The 25,034-nt window shown below is 37.6% G+C and overlaps 1 protein-coding gene across 1 annotated transcript in view; it reads left to right on the forward strand.

Annotated features, from left to right (window-relative positions):
• The window catches only part of Zdhhc21 (zinc finger DHHC-type palmitoyltransferase 21), a 49,418-nt gene extending 26,315 nt beyond the window's left edge, over positions 1 to 23,103 (forward strand). The window contains exons 7-9 of the mRNA XM_038334621.1: positions 10,751 to 10,867; positions 20,251 to 20,294; positions 20,840 to 23,103. Of these exons, the coding sequence (XP_038190549.1) occupies positions 10,751 to 10,867; positions 20,251 to 20,294; positions 20,840 to 20,972 (294 nt within the window). The 3' untranslated portion in view covers positions 20,973 to 23,103. The remainder of the gene's footprint in view (positions 1 to 10,750; positions 10,868 to 20,250; positions 20,295 to 20,839) is intronic.
• The last annotated feature ends 1,931 nt before the right edge of the window (positions 23,104 to 25,034 follow it).

Consider the following 25,034-nt stretch of genomic DNA (forward strand, 5'->3'; position numbering starts at 1 on the left):
TGTGAACACACACAAAACATAAAAGATAGGAATGCTGGGTAAATTAATGCCAATTAGAGGAAGAATTATTATGTTTTAAAGTAGAGAAACTGATTATAGGTGGTATTTGAATGTATTTTCATACATGTACTGTGCTTTTGTACATACTGAGTGTTAGAAGAAGGATTAACAGTATAAAATTATATTGAGATTAAAAATACTGGGGAGAAAATATACAAAGCCATGGTTTGGAAACTCAGACAAGAGTAATGATTTTTTTAGAGTAATAATATCTTAGTATTAATAAATGACAATCAAGTTATCAAAAATGTTGAGTATATTAAAGCTATTTTGGCATCAGTAACTCTAGGAATGTTACCATTGTTTATGCTTAGGAATGTTAAGCAGGCACTGTTCTCTTAGCCTAAGCTTTCAAGTTTGTTGGCATTAAGTGGATTGCTTAATAGCTTGTTTTTTTTCCTGTGTTCACCTTCGTGTTAGAAGTGATGGAATGGCAACTAAAAATGTCTTCCAAGATCATGTCACATGCCATTGAGAAATCTCTTGCATGTTCTTATTTAGAGCACAGTTTTTGAGTTAGGGGTGGCAGTTCATTTGTTTGATGCCAACTTGGGAGTCTGAGTCAGGAGAAGTAGCGTGAGTACCAGGTGAACTGCTTTACTTCACCACTCCTAGAACAGACGGTCCCAGCTATAACCCTGAAGGATCTTCATTGCTTCAGTTTTTGGAGGCTTTATTGGTTAGCACAGGATTACAGATGAATAATTGTTTTCAGTTAAAAAAATGTTTCTCATTGTCTTTTTGTTTCTCTAGTTTTGTTGTAAAATCAGTTGTTGGAATTATTATTCTTCAGCAGAGTATGTCCTTTAATTACCACTTTTATGAATTTTAAAATTCTCCTTCTTAGCTCTTATTCTATAATTCTATAATGTGCTTCAGTGTTTTTCTTTGCAGTTTTCTGTTGAAATCTTTTTGTAACTTCTTGAACCTGTGTGGTGAAATTCTAAGTTATAAATTTATAATATATTATATAATATATAATATTCATAAAATGTATAATATATAGTTATACATTTCTTTTTTGTTTCACTGTGAGTATTCTGTATGGTTTAGATTCTGTCACACATGTAGTGGTTTCTACACTTCTGTCTTTGCATTCTTTCCTGCATCTCTTACCCTATGGTTCAGCCTAGTTTTTCCTGCTGACTTCTGATTTATTGATGGTAGCTTTTCTATTCTACTCTCTTGAGTTTTTAATTCTGTTACTTAGTACCTTGCACTTTTAGAATTTCCACTTGTTACTATTTCTCATAGATCAGTTTTCTACAGAAATTTCTGCATTTTGCCATTTTCTTGAACATTTTTAACATTATTTCTTAATATTTTGAAGATTAATTTATTTTTCAGATTAATTTACTTATTATGTATACAATGTTCTGCCTGCATATATTCCTGCAGGGCAGAGGAGGGCACCAGAGCTCATTGCAAATGTTTATGAGCCCCCATGTGGGTGCTGGGGATTGAACTCAGGACCTCTGGAAGAGCAGCCAGTGCTCACAACCTCTGACTCTTCTCCCTGGCCCTTTTTAATTTTATTTCATGTGAATGAATGTAGTGCACCACATACTTGTCTGGTGCCATGGAAGTAATTTGGGAAGGATGCCCTGGACTTGGAGTTAGTGTTGGTTGAATGCCACTGTGTGGGGTGCTGGGAATCCAACCTACATTGTCTTGTGTTAACCATTGAGCCATTTTCCCAGTCCCTTCTTGAACATTTTATTTAAGGTTATTTTTATGTCCATACCAGATATTAGTCCTATATCCTGATATGTCTATTAAAATTTTATTGAGTACTGGGCAAATGGTATGGCCTGGTGTGAAGATGTTGATGTGCTCTAACTCCAGATTTAATTTACTCTTCTTACTTTCTTCTGTATAAGATAAAGGAGAATGTTTATCTTGACCCCATCAGATGACATGTTTTTTTCTCATCGTGAATTGGGCTTAGTGAGGTGACTTTTTAGGAGAACATAATGCATTTTTATTTTATAGGCTGTTTGGTTGCTAAGTTTTAGGAAGGACTAGTTTCAAATTTCTGTTACTCCTTTTTGTATCTTCCTGGGGCTTCAGCTGGCGGGCTGAGGTGTCTGTTGTGGATTGTGTTCTCCAGTGCCCTCCCCATGCGAGAGAGCATGTAGTAAAGAAGGTCCCCTTGCCTTGAGGCGTCTCTGCTCTGGGATCTCAGCCTACGTTCTGGCTGGGTTGCCTGTTGTCACTGTGTTGCATAGCTGTTCATGGACTGATCCCACACTTGTACACTGTTGAAAATGTGTTGCTGTGATTGGTGTAATAAAAAGCCAAATGGCCAATAGCTAGGCAGGAGGTATAGGCGGGACTTCTGGGCAGAGAGAGGAAGTAGGAGATGAATCTAGGCACTCAACAGACACCAGGATAAGGAGGAAGTCAGACAGACAGAATGAAAGAAAGGTAAGCCACTAGGCAAACGTAGATTAAAATAAATAAGTTAATTTAAGTTATAAGAGCTAGTAGGACGAGCCTAAGCTAAAACTGAGCTTTCATAATTAATAATTAATAAGTCTCTGTGTCATTATTTGGGAGCTGGAGGCCAACAACAAAGCTTGTGTTACATTGGGAAACTTAGTCTCAGACAGAGATTCTCTTGCAGATGTCAGTGGCAGCAAAGCTTTTGTTACTTTTTTTGGGCAGGTGATTCTAATCATTGCTGCCTAATTGTGCAACACCAAGAGGCAACACTGATGCACTAGCCTATGTAACTAGGGTTCTTTGAAGTTTAAAACTTATGTGGCCCTAAGGTTTGAATTCTTTTGGGCTCTGGACATACTTCATAATGAGTTAGAGATTAGCAAAACAAGAAAAACAGTGCGAACCAAGGAAACTACAGGAGGCTCGGTGGAGTGGCCAGGTTTGAGGGTAAAGCTGACTATAGCAAGTATTGTTGGGCTAGTAATATTACACTGCTCTTTTTATAGAAGTCCTTTTGAAGATGACATTGTAAAAAGTTACCACTAATTTCAGTGGGGAAGTCACCAGTATTGACTTTTACAGAAATTCTTGTCCATATGTATTTTTTGTAGGACTTTCTTCATAACCTTTTCATATTTCCTATGGTCAATAAAAACCTGTGTCCTACTTTTGAGTATGTGTGGACTATAGGCCGGATTGAGTCATCCCTCTCTCAACCACCTCCTACCCTCTAATTACTTGAGATGTGCAGTAAAGACCCCAGAGATCCTGGGCTCATTTGGAGTTAATGGTTCCTGGGCATCTTTTGTGCAGCAGGTGTGTGCTTGACCCTGATCCCATACTTCTCTCCTGAAAGAAGTGAGGTTTCTCCCTGCTTTTTCTGGATGCTCTTTCATGTAGACAGGTGGCAGTACAGCCTCTTTCCTTCTGTCTACATCCCAAAGCTGAGTGCTTGTCTTCTATGTTGGGAAAGAATGTGTTATCAACTCTTGGGTACAGGATAGTTTTTATGATGAAAGTGTTTATTCACTTAAAAGAATATAATTGCCTATGAATAGCACTTGACCAGTGTTCGTGAGAATCTGGTAGGTTATGAATACCTCTTGAAAAAGAAAATTGAGAGAAAGCAGGCTGTTTGCAAATTCTGGGTAATGAACCATTTGGGAATCTGATTTTCCATTTCTTATTTTCTGTTTTTAGGAGATCTCTTTCTGAGTTGGAGTACTTTAGTTTCTTTACAATTATCCCCAGGTTTTCCTTCTTCTTATAGTAACTTCATGCTTAAAAAAAATCGTATTTCCCCTTGTAGTGTTGGGGAATGAGCCTAAGTTCTGTTCATGCTTGGCAAACACTCCACCACTGGATTGCACACCTGCCTCATGCTTCTTCTTAATCTTTACCTTGAAAAGACCACCTTGCCTGGCTGTTTGTGAAGTTTTGGGGAAATACTTGAACATATTCATTGTTGAGGGAAAGAAGCTGTAGAAAGTGTAATGGGTAAGGCATAGTTCAGTGTGAATTGATGCCCCAAATAGGATTTGTTTGGTTGGTTTTGGTTTTTTGAGACAGGTTTTGTGTAGCTTTGGAGCCTGTCCTGGAACTCGCTTTGTAGTCCAGTCTGGCCTTGAACTCATAGAGATCCACTTGCCTCTGCCTCCCTAGTGCTGGGATTAAAGGTGTGCACCACCACCACCTGGCAGGATTTTTTTCTTAAACTAATTTATATTGCAGGTCTTCTGCTAAGGAAAGCCCATGAAGTTTCTATGTTTTATCCTCATTGAAAACAGTAATTTAAAAACTCCAGGAACTGGATAGATGGCTTTGTGTTTGCGAGCTCTTGCTGCTCTTGCAGAGGATTCTGGTTCGGTTCCCATCACTCATCGAGTGGCTCCTAATTATGTATAGCTGCTGTTGATCTGACCCCTCCCCTGGCATCCACACACACCAGGCACACGTGTCGTATACATGTAGGATGCAAAAGACTTATATCATGATATAAAATAACAATTCCCAAGATCTCATTTAGTGTGAGAAAATAATAAATAGGTATCTAGAAATTTCCAGAAATTTGAGTAGTAGCCTCAGTTGTTTTTAGCAAATAGAATAAAATAATCAGTTTTGGAAAATGTGTAAAGCGTAAGCTTTGAGTCTAGAAAAGTCTTTAAAATGTTAGGCACTGAATTTGTTTGCCTTCTTCATGACAGTGTAATGTTGGGTTTTTCTTAAAACTCTTGGAATTGATGTCATATTTTAATTATTGGAATAAAAATTATTATAGGATTTAGCAAACCCATTGTTTGTGAGATAACTTACTATTCTAATTAAGTACATTAAATGGAGATTGAAGAAAATTAACTTTCATCTTTGGCCAAGGTCTATATTTGACTCTTACAATACACTTATTTTTAAGGGTTTCATCAGCAAATGTTTAGTCACTTAGTGTATTACTGAAATAAAAGAAAACTGCAGATTCTTAATTAAATATGAAGGCAGGTATCATTGTATTTAGAGTAAACTCTCAAGTTATATCTAGGGCATAAATCTTTTAGCAGTCATGTATTTTCCAACTTTTATCTTAGGTTAGATAATTCTTGCTTGCATATTATTGGAATAGCGGAGTGTCCCTGAGACTGAGATGGTGGGGGCTCAGATCTGTGCTTATCTGCAGAGAAGCCATTTGACAAGATGACTGGGGCCAGTGCCTCCTGAGGGAGCAGTGTCTCCTGGAGCCTAACCTGGCTCCAGCTTGCTGTGCATCTCCCTGCCTCCACCCCCAAGTGCAAGCATGGTAGGTGTGGGCACCATGCCTGCTGTGCCTAAAAGAGTTTTAGACAGTTTTATACTAGCATTTAAAAAATTTTAAATATAGATTTGAAATATACTATCACACTACAAAATTTGCTCTTCAAAGAATAGCAAGTTAATAGAGTCATACTTGGATGTTTTCTTACTTTTTTTGAGGCAGCCTACATTTATATTTTTATCTAACATAAAGATTGTCCATTCTATCATACAAAGATGTCATAGTAGTTTAATTTTTTCTTTAAAAAAATGTATACCCACTGGCAACTAGTTATTGTAGACAGTAATTACTATCTATGAGAGGGTAAAAAGTATTTTTGAGTAAGTAATCTGTAGTGTTAGTAGAGGTTACACAGCTAATCATTTGTGGAATGCCACTTCAGTTCTAAAATTAAGCTTTTAAAATTATTTTTAGATGAAGTATATTCAAATTAACTTCTGATTGATTCTTTTATAGTTATTTTTATGTGAAGGGCAAAATCACACCAACTGCATTTAATGGCATGAGAGCAGTGGTGTCAGGAGGGGAGAGGAGGGAATTTGAACAACTGACTTGCTGATATTTGTAGAGGAAAATGAATAGTGCTCAGTGGCCAGACTCTGCTGCTCCAAGATCCATTACTGCTGTCCTGACTGGTGCGTGTCTGATAGTGTTGCTGTTTGTGTTAGAGAATTATGCCACACAATTCTTTGCCTAGGCTTTTGTCTAATAAAAACAAAGATAACCAGAAGAATTGATTGCAAGTACCTTCAGATATTTCTAAGTCTTAATATAATTTAAAAAGTATTTGTTTATAATCACCCTTAAAGGTAATCTGACTTCTTCTGCTGTTTATTACTATTTCAATACTTTAGGCCTTAATGGTCTTCATTTACTTAGCGTATGCAAGGTCAGTTGTTTGTTATGGCCCTGAAAATGGAGAATATTGATGAAATACATATTTAGCTTTATGAAATTTTGATGAGTAAAACAAAGAAGAGTGTGGGGTTAAGATCAGTATGGAAAAATAAACTATTAATATTAGTGTGAAGGAAATGTAGCTTCTTTGTTCATGTGTGCTGACTCACTGCTAGGGATGCTCTCTGTGTAACGTCCACAGATATTGGTGGTCAAAAGCAGTCAATTCTTTCCGTCAGTGTATTCTTTTTCTGTCTTTGACAGATGGAGCATAGAAACTTTGTAGTAAGCCTTTGTAATAACAGATTGGCTGGGTATGTCTCCATGAGACAGTTCTGTGGCATCTAGTTGTAAACAGAGCAGCATTTATCATAGAAGACACAGCAGCTCTTGCATCTGAGACCGCCAGTCTCTGAGTTTAAATGGTTAAACCCGGGAGCAGTGTTGTCTCTGTCTTCATTCTGCCACTGTAGGGCTGCACCTAGTTGTGAATTTTACAGGAAAATATATTACTCAGTTTCTTATGAATTGCTCCAACTTTTTAAAGAAATTCTACTTATAAAATAAGGTATGACAACAAGACAGTTTTTCTTTAGTATTCACCGCCTGCCTGGAAATCACTAGTGACGAAGTTGCATGTACATATATACAAAATGTAATGTTTGAGTCTGGGTATTCAGATGTAATGAAACTGAGAGAGTTTCTGTTTCTTCAGAGAAGGTGAGAGGACAGAGAATTACAGAATAAACACTCCACCTATATTTTGGAATTGATAAAAGGCCCAGATATGCAGATTAATAATACGACTGTAAGGATTTTAACACTAAAATAAAATGTATTCTTATTATAAAATAATTTTTATATTAACATTAGTCTCTGCATATGAAATTGATTATTTAGTCATTATGAAAACTCAAATTTGTTTGTTAGATATGTCAGACATGATGCAATTTATTTCTTGGAAAACCAAACAACCCAAATCCCTCAGTGTTAGGCTGGTTTGCATGGGGCTAGGGCAGTCATTTTTAAAGAATTCTGTTTCTATTTTAAACTCTAAAATATGTAGTCTCTATATATTATATCATTTAAATTTTTATGATTACAACTTCCCTTTTTACTGTTGTATCCTTTATATTTTCATGAACAGTTCTATATGTGGAAGTGAGCACAAACATTAAAGTATACAGGCCAGTGAGCATGCCACAGTGCTGTGTGGGCAGTATTGGAAAGATGTTCAATTTGTTAAGTATAGTTAATATCCACTGTTGTGGCTATTGCTTTAATATTCATAATATCCCATTCAAAATAATGCGTTTCTGTTGGTGGGCAGGCACGCTGTTCTCAGTCTTACTCATACCAAGCAGTCCGCACATCTTTTCTGTCCAGTGCCTGTGGTTCTCTTAGTATCTCAATCTATGGACAAAAGATGAAATTTAGAACTTCCGTACTAGCAGACTAGAAGTAGAGAACTTCTTTTATCAGAAGAAAGTTTTCCAAAACCCAGGGAAACAAAGTCCTCACAATCCAGCATTGTGAACTGAAGAAATGCTGACTTCTTGCTCTGTGGTGGACGTAGACCTGGGGACTGTGGTGGACATAGACCTGGGGACTGTGGTGGACGTAGACCTGGGGACTGTGGTGGACGTAGACCTGGGGACTGTGGTGGACGTAGACCTGGGGACTGTGGTGGACGTAGACCTGGGGACTCTGTGATGACAGAATCATTTTTATTTCTATTCAATTACATTAGCACTAACATGCCTCTAAGGAAAGATTATAAACCCCAAGAAGTCCTTGAGAAAAAGTCTAACTCTTGAATACTTAGCTGGGGAAAATGCCATGTGCTAATATTTGCTAGTTGTACCTTAGTTATATTTATTTAACAAATTAATTATGAATGGTGTTACCATTAGTATAGTAAGGCTAGTATAACAAAATACCACAGACTGTGTAGCTTAGAAAAAATTTGTCCTTCCTAATTATGATGACTGTAAGTCCAAGGTTATGGTGCCGGCAGATGTGACTGTTCCTTGTTTCTTTGGCTTATAGACACCTACCATCCTACTGTGTCCTCAGTGGACTTCCCTCTGTGTAGAAGCGTCCTGGACCTTCTTTCTGTGCCCACATGTCCTCCCTTTTGAGGGCATCAGTCATATTGGAGGAGTGCCCACTTCAGTGTCTTATTTTAATTTAGTCACAGCTTCAAAAGCTCCATCTCCAAATATAGTCAGGTTCTGGGATACTCACGTGCTGAGGTGTTGGGGGTTAGGACCTCGACACATGAATGTTGGTGCCATGTTCACCCAGTAACACTGTTAGCAAAGATTCTGAGTACAAATGCTTCTTGATGCTGATACATTAGATAAGGCAGTTTGGAACTTTAAAATTGCTCTGTGTAAAAAAAAGAAACAAAAGACAGAGTTTAGTATTGATATAAGTAACACATGTGTGAACTTGGAGTCCAGTTTTCTTTTTTTTTTTTTTTCTTTTTTTTTTTTTGGTTTTTCGAGACAGGGTTTCTCTGTAGCTTTGGAGCCTGTCCTGGAACTAGCTCTTGTAGACCAGGCTGGCCTCGAACTCACAGAGATCCGCCTGCCTCTGCCTCCCGAGTGCTGGGATTAAAGGTGTGCGCCACCGCCGCCCGGCCCAGTTTTCTAACATTATAAAAGTGATAAGCAATTTCTATGTTAATTTTTATTCTATAGGTAATTTAAATATATCACCAAATGCACATATAATTTTAAAAATAGATGATTTTAGTATTATCACATTAATGACGTTTGTAAATTATAGTTGGTTTAAAAGATCTTTTCTATCTTTTCATAGGAAGCATTCAGGCCAGATTTTATTTGATTTAAAGTAGTCAGTTCAGAATAGTAATTTCTGCATACCCATGTCTCAAATCACTCTACCACATAAACCATGTGCTAAAGACCCGGAGACTTAAGGGAAATTAAGGCACAGCACCCCAAACCATTGTCAGTAACTCTCAAAAGGATAAAACCTAATGAAAACGCAGTGTAGTTCCAGACCTGCCAGATGGTCAGGAAGCACATGTACCTGGTTAACCGAGAAGCTTGTCTTAGGGTGTAGACTCGGGCTTCGCTGTGTGCGTGAGTACAGGAAGGATGTCAGGCACTGTGAAGTTGGAAGGAGAGCTGTACCAACTCGTGCATGGGCATGTGATAAGCTCCCGGAGATGTTTGGGGAGTGTTCCTCATGGCTTGAATTAGTAGGGTGGATTTTCGTTGTTCATCTGGGGTTTTTCGCGCATGAGATGCAGAAGAAACACACAGTTCTTGTAATGCTCAAGTTGTTGCTTCATGTGTGAAGCACATCACTTCTCATTTTTATTTTTTGTAAGTATTCAGAATTTGACAGGCTAGTATTTGAGTGCTACATAACAGTCCAAGTGGCTTGGGAAGTTGTAAATTTTCTAGGCTAATGAATAAGTGTTGAAGGTATAGAACAAGATGTTTAATGCTTAATCCACAGAAAGACATCAGTCCTTTATTTTAAGCAAACACTGTTTCTTCAGCGGCTACCTAATGTATTATTTTCTGTTACTTATTCATTTATTCTTCAGAAATTGGGCTCCATGCTATCCAGCTTGACCTTGGCTTCCTTGTCCTCCTGCCTTTATCTCCCAAAGCTCTGGGATGCTTGTACCCACCATACCTGGCCCTGTTTTGGGATTGCTACAACACCATTAATTCCTACCCTAAATCAGGAAAAGACCATCACCCAGCAGTTGGTTGTATTGGGTACCCTTCCACACTCTGCCTATTGCATCGAACTGGCTGTTTTACTCCCAAGTTTAATAGCTTGTTATGTTCAGTAACCATGATGCCAAATGAAGTGTTTTTCTTTTTGTCATTAGAACCCAGTTCACTTTAAGAATCCTCAGTTCCACTCCCTGGAAGTGACCAAATGACCTTTGTCTTAACACAGTTCCCATTCCCACCATGTTCCTTCTCCATCTCTGCAGTAACCTATAGTTCCTGGGTGTGTTGAGCACATGATTATTGTTTATTGTGTGTGTCACAGGGCTGACTCCATGGAAGAGTGAATGGAGTACGCCTAGGGAGGCTGTACCTGTATCCTGGTATACAGGTTTTCCCCTCATTGCAGCTAAATTAGATAATTATTACGTATTTGGGTCACTTGATTTTAATATTATAAATCATGCCAGTACATTACAAAATTTTTACAGTGTGATAAATGTTACTTTGTGGATCAAACATCCCATATCTTCTTTGATTTTTGTTTTATGGCCACAAGCAGTGTTTAAAAATAAAAGTAACTAGCAGCTCTGGTATCAAGAGAGATTGTTATTTCAAGGTACAATACAGTAGTGAAATCCTGTAGGTTTCAACTTTGTTGTAAGTTCTAAAGTTATTTTTGAAAATGTCTAATATTTGTGTTGCTGACATGGAACAAACGGAGGAGGTGGTTTCTTTAAGGCAGTAAGGGAATACTTATGCATGACATATTGGTTATGGTCTCAACAGTAAACAGTTCTTAAGACTTCCTTTTTCTTTGTAGGACCTCTTTGTTGTTCGGCATGAGCTGGCTATCATGAGACTAGCTGCCTTTATGGGCATTACCATGTTAGTTGGAATAACTGGACTCTTCTACACACAACTGATTGGCATCATCACAGTAAGTATATCTTCAGTGTAAACTGACATGTACAAACAGATATTGTAACTGTGGATCTAATTCTAAAAAGTTATGTGACGTTTACAAGTTAAAGGAGAATATTGCCTACAGCTGTAATTGTGTGTAAAGTATACATAAAATTTTGCATCCCTCTTAAAAATGAGCAGGGTATTTTTATATGACAGCAGACCTTGTGCTTACAGTCTTACTGATGACATATACCTCCTCTAGTGTTAGTATCTAGCATGAAGTCAGTTTTCTAATCTTACTTCCTTTTATAACACACCAATCATTTTGTTTTCCTATGTTACAGATAACACTACTTTTTCCTTTAAATTCTTTAAGATCTATTCCCAAAGATAGAATTGCTAAGACAAACATTTTATTAGTAATTAAACCATTTCTTTGATGTCCTAATTGATTTATTGATGTTCAGACTAACTTACTAAGTCGTCACTATTTAGTCTGTCTGAAAGACTGTCAGCTCCTCCTTTTATATTTGTTATGGAACAATGTCTTGAGGGGATGTCAAGTCTCTTTTGACATTTCTCTACGTTGGATGCAGTCATTTTTCATACCACTTAATTGGAACAATTACATCAAACACTTGACAGTGTCAGGTACTGTTCTTTTCATGGATGCACTCATTGCCTGTGTGTCTAGGCCGGCTTGAGGGTGTGGTAGAGAGGCAATGAGAGATGAGACTCACTGCAGTGTCAGTCATTTTTAGAGTAATCACACTCAGATCCTTTTATCATAACAAAAGAGATTTTAAAAACTGAGAAAAGTCGTAAGAATTGAAAAAAGAATACTCCATTGGAGAAAATGTAGGTCAACTAGGCTTTCTTAAATATTATGAGAAGGAATATAATTTGACTTAAACTGTTGGAAGGTGAATTGTCAATGCCTATCATAATTTAAAATGTACATTCCTTTTGACCAACCTTGTCAAAATAACCTTGTAGACGTTATGTATTTGAGTGCATGTACGTATGCTCAAAGGGGCTGCAGCATTGTATTCTGTTTACCATCGACATTACATATGGTCATTTAAGTGCCTACCAACATATAATGAATAAACAAGAAAACTTCAACACCTACCACTAAACTTATTCAAGAATTGTGGCACTGAACTGGGGATGGGTGGATGGATGGAGGGATGGATATATATGTATGTATGTATGTATGTATGTATGTATTATGTATGTATGTATAATTGAGAACTATACAGTCCCTTGCTGTCTATAGAGAATTGGTTTCAGGATGCCCTATGGATACTAAACTTCACAGTAACTGTTAAAATCCTTGTTGGAATAGCATAGTATTTACACATACATCTTTTATATATTTTAAGTCATTTCTAATACATATATCATTTATATATTTTAAATCATACCTAATGCAATATCAGTGCTATGTAAATTCTTACCATACAGTACAAGTTGTTTAGGGAGTTAAAAATGTAGACTGTGCCTAGGATTCATCTCTGGATACTTTGGGACACTTTTTCATCATATCTGGATGCACAGATCTCTACACTGTGAGCTAGTGTGAATTTGGAGATAGCATTAGAGCAATGGAGATGTTACAGGGGATTGATTCATCTCCCTACCCTTGTGCCCTCCCCCCAGTCCAAAAGGATATAATTTCCTTAGGGAGAGTTAGGAGTTTCATAGCTTGAATGTGGGTCTATTTAATAATAAATGGGCAAAACAAATGCTGGCTCCTATACTTTTAGCTAAGATTTCATAGAAGCAGGGTTCCAATTTTAATAATTATTTCCCCATTGTTTTCTTTGACCTGGGATGAATACTCCCCCCCCCCCCGTAATTTCATTTCCAAAATTAAAGGGCTGTAACACAGTCAGGCATTTTAGTAAACTGACGAATCTGAAGCAGAATTTTAAGGGTTTACTTTATTTTCACATTTGATTTAAATTAGGCTTTAAATGTATGTGTTGTGCACTGTAACTGAATTGAAAGTCATGTCTACAAAAGCAATTGGCTCTGAAGCAGTTTCCTTTATATAGGAAACAAGTTAGCTTAGCAGCCCTCACTAAGACTTAGTTCCTTCGCTCTTGTATCTGAATGAAGTAGACAATGATACTATTATTAATGTAATTGACATCAGAATTAAGGTGCTGTAGTCCCAGGCAGCAAGAGGGAAGTCCATGCTGGTGAGCCCCAGTGTTGACAGTGTGGGTTAGTCAGACTGGTCCTGTTACCATTGACAGGAGATGTAATCAAGAAGCCTTACAGCTGGCCAGTATCCCTGGGGAGGTTCTGACAGGGACCTGCTCCTGCTGTGACCCTCCTCTGACAGTTTGTCTAAATTCTGTGTGCAAGCATTTCCGTCTCCTGGGCACAGGAGCTTGTGCGCTTGTGTGAGCTTCTGGTGTCCTCTTTGGAGCGCAGTGCATTTGTTGCTCAGTGCGGTGAAGCTGGGGTGTGGTGAGCCACAGCTTTAATAAAGCTAAGTGATTGTTGCCTTGGTCTCACAGATGCTCTTGGATTCTAGTTGAATACAAAAGATAATTTTAAAATCTTTACAGAGAAAATATTTCTCCTTATGTCTCTAACCCTTGTTTGATTTGCAGTCAATATTTGCCTAAATATAGAAAGAATCATTAGTACACGGTGACTATGATGGTTTGAAGTAGAATGGTTCCTATAGGACTCATATATTTGAATAGTCAGTCATCGGGGAGTGGAACTCTTTGACAGGATTAGGAGGAGTAGGAGGTGTGGCCTTGTTAGAGGAAGTGTGTCACTGTGGGTGGACTTTGAGCTTTCAGAAGCCTATGTCAGGCTCAGTCTGTGTGTTTTTGTCTCTGTCTCTCTGTGGATCAGGATATAGAACTCTCAGATACCTCTCCAGCACCATGAAGGTTTGTGTGCTGACTTGCTCCCCACCATGTTCTTCTGCAAATATAAGCAAGCTCCAATTAAATGATTCATTTTTTAAGAGTTGCCATGGTCCAGTTACAGCAATAGACCTGTAATTAAGATGGTGACTTAATTTTCACTGGAGTTAATTGTATGCAATGAAAATTATCTCATGTTCAAAATGTTAAATCAGATTAAAGGAGGTTAGCTATTAAGTAACATTTTATTAATCAGTTAATAGATTTTCTTCCTTTTTAATATGTATTCAGAAATATTGACTTGGAATTGTTGATCTTTATAATTGAGTTTTGCCAAATATCAGTGAATCGGTGAATTGAGTTCATGTAGTCTGTGTGCAAATCATGCTTAGCATACTTAGCTGCAGCCAGCACTGAACATCTTTCTTTAAAGTGAGATCTCTGGCATTTTTGCTTTCCTTTCTAAGGTGTTTGTGTGTGTGTGTGTATTTCTAATACAGTCTTTCCGATTGTAAAATTATGTGACACATCTCCTTAATGCCATCTTAAAACCCTAAAAATATTGCCCAAATTTATTATGTTTCTTAGATGCTTTTCATGCTCTCTGTTAACACTGGATATATTTCTTTGTATGTGGATAGAATAATTTTATAGAGACTAGTTTCTTTTTTGTATTAATCACAATTATGTGTGGAGTTGAATAACTTGTGTAAATGTGTTTCTGAGCAGAAGTGTTTCTATACATCACTTCTTTACTCAGTGTGATTTGTTCAGGGACTGCATCAGAGAGTCAAGTGAATGTAAAAGCTGAAAACAATTTGTGTTCTGATAGTGCTTATAGAAGATACTTAGTGCATAGACTTCTTTTTTTAAATATTTATTTATTATGTATACAATGTTCTGTCTGTGTGTATGCCTGCAGGCCAGAAGAGGGCACCAGACCTCATTACAGATGGTTGTGAGCCACCATGTGGTTGCTGGGAATTGAACTCAGGACCTCTTGGAAGAGCAGGCAATGCTCTTAACCGCTGAGCCCTCTCTCCAGCCCGTGCATAGACTTCTTAGAGGGCCATCACTCAATGTAGAGACACTTTATGTGCTGTGTTGCTAAACATACTGTGTTATTGTTAGTAAGCATTTTTCTGAGAAGTTGATTTCATCAGCTCATGATCTAAATTCACATGCATAGTGAGGTTAGAAAACACGTAGATTTTCTGTGTATTGACTTTTGATCTTTGCCAAAGGAAGCCAAGTGTCTCTCTCACACATTCTGTTGGTTCACTGGTGATCTCCCAAACCCTAATCCCAAGGCACATCCAGTTCCCTAACTCTTCGTCTACTATTTATAACCAGAAACCTCATCGGAAGTCTAATTTTGATGTTAAAATATGAAAGCAGTTAGGCTCGGGTCTCACTTGGAAGCATAGATTTTCAGTTCTTTCAGCTGTTTTGGTGACTGTGAGGTCACCAATAAAACACCTTTTGCACAGTCACCCTCCGTGGTCTATGTGTGTCTGTGTGGTCACAGTCACCCTCCGTGGTCTATGTGTTCCTGTGTGGTCACAGTCACCCTCCGTGGTCTATGTGTTCCTGTGTGGTCACAGTCACCCTCCGTGGTCTATGTGTGTCTGTGTGGTCACAGTCACCCTCCGTGGTCTATGTGTTCCTGTGTGGTCACAGTCACCCTCTGTGGTCTATGTGTGCCTGTGTGGTCACAGTCACCCTCTGTGGTCTGTGTGTTCCTGTGTGGTCACAGTCACCCTCCGTGGTCTATGTGTGTCTGTGTGGTCACAGTCACCCTCTGTGGTCTGTGTGTTCCTGTGTGGTCACAGTCACCCTCCGTGTTCTGTGTGTGTCTGTGTGGTCACAGTCACCCTTTGTGGTCTATGTGTGTCTGTGAGGTCACAGTCACCTTCTGTGGCCTATGTGTGTCTGTGTGGTCACAGTCACCCTCTGGGACCTGCATGTGTGCCTATGTGGTTTCTTTGTGTGTGTGTGGACATTTTGCTGATTTATTAAAGACCTTGCCATGTAGCTGGTTACTCTATATAAATAGATGAGTAAATGAACAATGGTTTATATGCTTTCAAGTTTTTGCTTTATGAATGGATTTTAAACCCCTTTTAGTTGTAGGATTACATATATATCCTCAGTCATTTTATCTTTCAATTTAAACTTCTATACAAATAATTTGGATAACTGATATATTGAGATACTCTTTTTAAGCATGAAGAAGTGCTTAATAAAAAAATTAAAATGAGGATTCTTCAGTCATTGAAGATTTACTAGGAGTTTTAATACATATTGATCCATTTAAACCTCACGAAAACTTAGGAGGTAAGCATTCCTACTTGGTAGTTGAGATATGGAGCTTTAATTTCTTACCAATTTTATGTAGCCAGATGATGGTTTGATGGAGAAAAGCAGAGAAGTCATTTTGGAACGAGGTTTCCAGTAGCTATAAATGTAAAACCCTCTGCCCCTCTGCCCCTGCACTGTTGTCCTGTTCTTGATGAAATATTTACGTCAACTTCACATTCCAAATAAAAGACATGGCTGGTCCTCTCTTAGCAATGGATGCTGAGGAACTGCCCATTTCCAGAGTAAACCGGTGAGTCCTGGGGGCAGGGACAGTTAGGAGGGCTTCCCTGCTTTCACCTTGAAAAAAATTAAAACTGAAGAATTACGCTATTTCTGATTTGCAAGTTAGTTCAGTCCTGCAGACGTATATCAAAAGCTTTGTCTTACTAGGTGCTTTTGATTCTAAAGTTAAATGGAAGTCAGAGGGTGTACTGCTCTTGCAGTGATCCCAAATTTGGTCTGAGTACCTCCAAGGGATGGCTTGTAACAACCTGTAACTCTAGCCCTGGGATCTGACACTCTTCTGGCCTCCATGAGCACCTCCATTCGCGTGCGTACCTCCCCCGTTCCCACCGTACACATAAAACATATAACTAAAAATAAAATAAAAAATTGAATGTGTTGCTGTTTCTGTACTAGTTAGCAATCAAATGAAGCTCATAATGTTAGAACTCAGAGACAGAGCAGGTATATGATTATGAACTACAAAAACTTCCCTGAAAAGTGTTTCCAAGGCTCTATTAAGTCAGCATCAAGTCATAAATTAGGTAACTATGTGCAGCACAGAGGCCTAGGAAACCTACGAGAAGAGAGTTGAGGTGACTGTGGGAGCTAGATGGAGCTGTCTTCGGGGTGAGTCTCTGATGGTGCCTTTACTCTCACCAGGTCTAACATCTGGGATGGTAAGAAAGTCCTTTTGGAAACTGTTCCGAGTAAATAGGCCCAAAGAGAAGGACTCTTCTACCTCTGAAGACAGTTAATGGAACCAGATGGACTATTTGTCCTCTCTGTGTAGTGCAGTGTGTCTGAGGCCTCTCTCCCGTACGTTCTTTTCCCCACAGCACAGCATATGTGTCCAAGTGGTGGGACTTGGTGCGAGTGGACTCACAAGAGAGCGGTTATCAGCCTTCTGTGCTCAGGGCCTGGCTTCTCAGCCCTGCTAGCCTGTTAACCAAGAAAGCTATGGTGATAAATTCTTGCTTTTCATACTACACTCCATTTCAGTTTTCTAGTAAATCTATCACTCCCTTCTGCTAAGATATCTTTTTCTCTCTATTCCAGACCAGTCCAGTCTTGCAGTCAAACATAATTTTACACAGAATCTGAAAGATCCCTTCTTACACCAAAATTAGCCATAAAGAGAAGACAACAGATATACATGCAGGCAGAACAGTGCATACAAAGTAAATAAATAGCTCTTTTTTTTAAAAAAAAAAAAAAAGGAGAAAACAAAGTTTTGGCAGAGAGAGAGTAGGGAAGATAAAGTCTGTGTCTGAAAATCTTGCTGGGTTTACTTGACTATTTTTTTTTTAAATGAAGAACTCCAGTTTTTAAAACAGTGAGGCATCTTCTTGTATTGCTCAGTTGTACAAGCTGATTGGAGGATTAGGTATTTTGATCACTAGATCATTCCGGGTATAAACATATCTCAGAACTAATTGTAGCAATGCCGAGTAAATATGTGATTTTCACGTTCTTGAAAGAATGGTTTATTTGGTAGCTATCTGAGGCTGTATGTTGTATTATATTCCTTCTGTAGCATTTGTCTTGTTAGTCTTCTCCCCTAGTGCCCCTGGAAGGGTTGAATATTTTCAGTATGCTTAAAAAAAATTCTCACATCATTTGTCTATATTGTAAAAAAAAAAAAAAAAAGTAGGCCGAATTTAGCAGTTGTGGGTAGCAGTTGTGGGTAGCAGACGGGGTCTGTCCTGAGCAGTTGGGCCTGCTTGTGAATGGTAATGTCTGACTCTGACCCCTGCTTGCTGCTTCCAGAGTGAGAGCTTACCATGCTCTGCTGCGCAGGTACAGACTGTGCTGTGTCTGTGTTGACAGTATTCTGGATGCAGAGGTAGAGAGGGGAGCATTTGTCGTTCTAGAGAAAACAGTGGCTTAATTCGGGCAGCCTCCCAAAGCCTATTATAGCTCAGTAAACAATTCATCCCGTGAAAGACATTTAAGGAGGAGTGCTGTCTGTCTCCTGAAGTTGTCCGAATACTTCAAAGGTTTCTCTATATGAAAACTAAATTTGGAGTGAGTCTTTAAAGTTGATTTTTTTTCAGAACCACAAGTAAATTTACTCAGTGTAGATTCTATACAGTAAAACCTGTCCGCAGGATTAGTGGTGACAGTAGATGGACCCGCCTTGCATGTCCTCACGTAGCTTTCAGGTGTAAAGGTGTTGTCAGTGGCTGCATTTCAGGCATGTGTTTAGATCAGTGGTTCTCAACCTATGGGTTGTGAGCCCCTGCACAGGAGTCATCTATCCAATATCCTGCATATCAGATATTTACATTACTATTCTGACAGTAGCAAAATTACAGTTACGAAGTAGCAACAAAAATTATTTTGTGTTTGGGGTCAGCACATGAGGAATTGTATTCTGGGTTGAGAACCACTGCTCTGGAGATAGTGTGCGATGACTTTGTCCTCCTTCCCTCAGCACTTTGGTGTGGGTTCCTTTGCTGTCCACCCTGAGACATTACTAAAATGACCATATCCACTCCAGTATAGATGTGAGCCTGAAGCCCAGCTTTACTCTAAATTCTTAAGAAATGTTCTCATATATTTGTAGGCTATGTTTTCATTTAGAATATGTAAAATTTTTTTGAGAGGAAGTTATGGAGTACAATAAAAAGGAGCTTATTTCCAACAGAATTGTCAAATGCCATCAACTTCAAGGCATAATAAAAAAAAAAAACTATGTATATAGAAGGTGTAGCAAGTCTGCCATTTTTTTTTTTTACAAATCTTTAGAAAACTCCTGTAAATAAAACTGTTTGTTCCTAGTCTTCTAAAACCAGATTTACTTCCCCTTTTAGAGGCTAGCTGCTTGTTCAGCATATCTGATAGTCATCACGAGTGTTCATCTAGCATGGCTAACTGTAAAGGGCTGTGGATTAGCACCACTAAAGGAACTTCTGTATTTCCAGGAATAGCTCTGATTAACATTGTTATTTTCCAGCGTCTGTCATGTGTGAGTTAGTAAGGTCAAGTCAAGGGAGAAGGCAAAAATTTAATATTTTTGCAGTATTGCTTTAAAATGTGCTCACACTCTAAATTTTTACCTAAATGTAAGATTGTGCACTCTGTATATTGGGTATTTGGATCTCATAACTTTTCGGCAGTATAGCTGATAGGTCCTCTGTTATTACAGTTTGCATTGGCATTCTCAGACACTGTCTTCTGCTGAAGTGCTTTCCTTCTGTGCCTGCATTACACCCTTGTTAAAACACCCAGAAGAGGTTGTATTGTTGTAAAGATTTGGTTTGTTTGTTGGGGAAAAAAGAAATGTTTTATTTTCTAACTTATATATTTTTTTCTTTTTTTGTTTTTTTTATATTTAAAAATTTCCATCTCCTCCCCTCTTCCTCTCCCTTCCCTCCCCTCCCCTCCACCCATACCAACCCCTCCCTCCCTCTTCAGGCCAAGGAACCATCGGGGTTCCCTACTCTATGTTAAGACCAACTTATATTTTTATATTAAAAGATGTTATAACGATCAATTTATAGATTGCCTTATTGAATTTTGTTATTTATAGAAATCTATAAAATCCAGAGTCACTACTATTCTCTGCATCTTGGTAGTTCTGTATTCATTGATGGTTTTTATGTGTTATTTGATATTCACTTATTTTTAATACATATTTGTAGACAGTTGATTTGAATGGAAATAACTAGGCTTTTACAGAATTGCCAAGCAATCAGGTGTCCTCAGAGGTTATAACTGAATGAAATGGTTCTCATAGAGGGTTTTTACACTTTCATAGTTCAGTAGTTTTTTTCCACATGATGTAATGTTGATTTTATTTCCCTAAGGGGACTCCAGGTTGTAAAGATGTACAGACTTGTTAAATCTTTAGAATATTTTCTGAATAGACATAAAATATTCTGTAAGACAGAAGTATTGTTACATATGAATATAATTTTTCTATTTTTAATAGGATACAACATCTATTGAAAAGATGTCAAACTGTTGTGAAGAAATGTAAGTATAAAGTCTATAATGATTTTATTTAAAAATAAAAACAACTGATCACCTTTGAGAATTGTGTGCATATGTTAATAGTAATGATGGCTTTCTTTTCTTTTTTTGGGGGGTGCCCCATCTGAGACTCAAGCTAGACAGGCATATCCCAGTCTTACAGTAGGGGTCTTTCAACCATCAGAGTTTTTAAACAAAATAAGTACTGATAACTCCATTTTTCTGACTCACAGAAGTAAGTTAAATTATTTGTTGTAAAAGTACATCAAAAGAGATTTGCTACTGTGTTGTTGACACACATTCTGTTACCCTGAGCTCCTCCTCTGCTTCCAAAGTTACCCTGGGTTGATTGACGATGCAGATACAATATCTGCTATCCGGAGCTGCAGCTCAGCTGCATGCCACATGGAAAGAAAAGCTGTATTTGTGATGCTGGGACACAATGCATCAGAGTCCAGTAATGGCTCCCCAGCCAACCTGTATTGTTTTAGCTGACTGAAGTGCACCATGGGAGCTCTGTCTTTCACTAATAATGCTGTCTTCTGTAGATCGCGGCCCCGAAAGCCATGGCAGCAGACCTTCTCAGAAGTTTTTGGCACTCGTTGGAAGATCCTGTGGTTCATTCCTTTCAGGCAGAGGCAACCACTGCGAGTACCCTACCACTTTGCCAATCACGTCTAAACAGATGGATGGTGGGCACAGATGGGTCCTCCATGCTGGAAATGCGTTACAGGTTTTATGAGAATAGAACTATGACAGTCTTCAAGTCAATTAAAATCCACCCACCAATCTTAGGCATCATAATGTGCCCCAGGCTTTATTTTAATAGTGATCTTGATCCTGTTGTGGGACTAATACAAGATCTATATTTAAGTTTTAAAAGCATGTTTACTTTCAAATTAGCCTTTCACAGGGATTTCTTTAAATGCTTTTGTTACTAAACTCAAAAGGCAGTGATTGGGATGAAATAATTGTACATAAATTTCCTTCACTACTCACAGTATTTTAAATTTTAATTTATAAGAAATTTGAGGTGTTTAATGTTTACCTTTAAATAGTACTAACCAAATTTGAATTTAATTCTTCAGGTTTACAAAACTTGATATACTTTCTTAGATGTAAATTTTCTTTTTTGAATATAAGTTAAAATGCTTTTCACTTCTTCCTTTTCTATGTGCTGCAGGGTTTTTAATATGCAGTGTAGGGTGAGCAACAAAGGGCAGTTATTGTCTGGGAGCAGCTCCCTGATGCTTCCTTCTTTCCTGCTCATCAAAAGCGAGATACGACACACAGTGTAATGCACCAACTACTACCTTATTATAAAGGAGAAATTAATTTTCCCTTCTGCTGCAGTTATTGATTGCTGTTAGAATGTTTGCTCCCAGGAGAAATTTGTGACCAGTCAGGCATATATTCCTGTTTTACCCTAAGATTCTAATGACTGAAAAGGATAGGAAGTTTGCAATAATTCCAGTTACTTCTTCAAGTGCAGTTATATCAGAATGCAGATGTTTTAAAATGCTAGTATAACTGGATGGTGTGTAATACACAGTATATAAAGGAATACTGTGTTTTAAAGTATGTATATTTTTACTTATCTGCCAGTAGATCTTACTGTACACATTGAAAGTTTATATATTATATGATTAATACTGGTCAACTCATATCAAAGTTTAAAAGTAGATCATTAACTTTATATACCAGTAGTCACCCAGGTTGAAATTGAATTTTCATTGCCCCAGTTATAATTTGCATCACTCTAGAGACATTTTATTAATAGCTGATGTCAGGAAATTATCTTCAAATAGAATGATCTATGCTAGTGATGGTCCTTGACAAACATGGAACCTTTTTGTATGCGAAGAAGTTTTGTATGGTTTCAGTTTTTTTTTTTATTTAGAATACCACATATCCACATGTTTGAAAAGTGTGTGCGCTAGTGACCTTTCCCCTGAAAATGATATTGAACAAATCTACCATTCTTGAACCATATACATACTTTTCTTGCAGGTAGTTGTAAAGTAAGGAATCATAGCTGGGAAATACTGAAACAGAGATTATTATTGTTAGCCAGTCAGCTATACTGTGACTAGTTCTTTCAGATACTGTAAATGTCTTATAAAATTTCTGAAGTAATAGAATAATCTCTTTTCGGAAATATTAATACCATATTTTCATGTTCTAATTATGTTTATTATTTAAAAACTTAGAAGTGACAGATGAAAATATTTATTGGTGCTAAGACATTTAGTAAGTTTAATATAAGATATTTATAAAGGTTAGGAAACATAAAATTAGTTTGTTTATTTTGGGCAAAGGGGTTGGATTTTGTGCAAGCTGACTGACTAAATTGGCTGATGATAGATTCTAAAAGGAAGTGGTGTATATATAACGTAGGGAGATACAAGTTGATGCCTTCAGCTATATGTATTCTGTTCACATAAGACCTGGAGCATTCATAGCAGAGCCAATGAAGGCCCAGTATGGAGCTTTGTAGACTTGCTTATACTTTTGGAGTAGCAGTAGCTCTGACATGAGATAATGGGGGTGTTCTCTTTCCCGTGCTGGGAATGTGTGGGTCTGGTTTTCTTAGGTTTAGGCACAATCTCTTCCCTTTGTCTGTACTTCCCCAGGTCCTGATACCCTCTGCAGTTTCTTTCAGTTATTGGACTACAAACCAATGCACTAGTTTGAACTATAGAAATGCTATTATTAATGTATTTACATAATCTATATTGCAATATATCTATATATACTTATGCAGTATTGTCAAATGTATATGTCTACCCCTACGAGGGGTTTGTACTAGATTCCTAGAGAAAAACCTGTTGGCCACTTCCTAGGGATTAAGCTCCTATGTTCTTTCTGCGCCCTCTTTTGGCTAATTGATGTAATTATTCTGGCTCTAGAGGCTTTTACTATCCTATTAGTGGGTTGTATCTTCAATCTGTGAACATACGAGAGGTACACACTTATGGGAATATCTGTATAAAAGTGTAAAGTGTTATGAAAATTGAAAATGATTGTGTTACTGTTGGTGATGTTTCTTCTAGGTGAATTGCTTGGCTTCATGTATGAATATTGTACACTTTACTGTCAATCATAAATTTAGATTAGGACAAACTGTTTCATACTTTACTTTAAGCCTTATTTTGGTAACTTGTTATCATTATGAAAACTTACTTTAAAATTACTATTTTATTACAGAACAAAACATTTATTACAATTACTGTGGCAACCATATCATCCAGTGTGTTTTACTGGATATCTAAAGAATACATTTAATTTTTTCAATTCAATTTTGGAATAGTCCCACACATATACAGACTCAATTGCCTTAAATAATCAATAATTGATTAACAATACTATTTTTTCTTTGCTTTTTAAAAAGCCTTCTCAGTCAGAGTTAAGTCTTTAGATACTTGTGTCACTCTGAATATCTGTAGGAATAACTCCATATGTGGAGTGGTAGAAAGCAGCTGAGCAGGAGATTTCCTGTTAGTCTGCATATTATGTTGAAGGCTTTATTTGTAAGGTTTAGCCATATGTGTGTTCAGTGATATTTCTACATTAGCAGAATCATTTCTTGGGCTTCTAGAGTTAGAGTGTTATTACTGGCTGCAGGTACACTCGGTAAACAATTAGGGTTGGGTCTGCAAGGTGGCACAGTACATAAAGGTATTTGTTGTACTAGACTGGTGACCAAATTGGTTCCAGAACCCATTTTAAGGTGAAAGTAAGAAAAAAACAAAAACTAAACCAAATCTGATTCTCAGAGTTGTTCTCTGACCTCCACAAATATGCCTGGCACTCAGGCCCCTCCCCATCATCTCTCTCTGTCTCTCTCTCTCGCACATACAAGTTTTAAAAATCTAACTGAGTAAACTTAATGTAGGCAATAATGGACTGAGTTCAGAGTCTTCTAAACATTAAGCAATCTATTAAAGAGTCTTAGTGCTTTGTAACCAGACTTAGGTTTCAGATTACTAAGCTAGGTGATGTTACATGAAAATAAAAACACTGTTTTGTTTAAAAAGTGTATTAAAATATTTTAGTTAACGTAAGAGAGCCATTTGCAGTTGTAGTAACACAGTATCTCTTTTTCAGAAGACAGTTTACTTAATAGTAATAAAGTATGGCCGGGGTGCCTCAGTGACAGAGCGCACGCACAAGACACCTTGGACTCACGGCCGGGGTCAGAGCGGAAGAGATGCAACCTCACTAGTGTGTACAGGTGGCTCCATCAAGGGTGGCAGCTCATTCTGACCATTCTTAATCAGACTTCAGGTTACTTCCGTACAAGTAATTAACTGTTTTCCCAAAAGGTGTGTTAATTCTAAACATTAATCATAAAGACTCAAATTAAGAACACACTTCCAAAACAGGAGGTACAAATGAATTTAGATAAAAGCCAGATAGTTTTCTGTATTAGATCATGGGTAGTTGAATATTCTTTCATGTATTGCTAAAAATCACAACTTGTCTTGCAGTGGCTTAATATGGCACTAATATTCATTAGCATATGCTAATTTTTGTCTAGACTGTTCTCTGACTAATTCTCTTGTATGTCATGTATAAGTAGATAACCTAGGTACAGTTCACTAAACTATAGTACTTCATTATGTAAATTTTGAAATGGACTCTACTATACATAGATATATTGGGAATTTATTACAAACATTATGTAATTTACTAATAGTTAGAACATTAGACTTTCATCCACCTCTACTAATGCTTTGAAAA

This window comes from Arvicola amphibius, chromosome 6 (genome assembly GCF_903992535.2).
Source record: "Arvicola amphibius chromosome 6, mArvAmp1.2, whole genome shotgun sequence".
Classification (NCBI taxonomy): Eukaryota; Metazoa; Chordata; class Mammalia; order Rodentia; family Cricetidae; genus Arvicola; species Arvicola amphibius.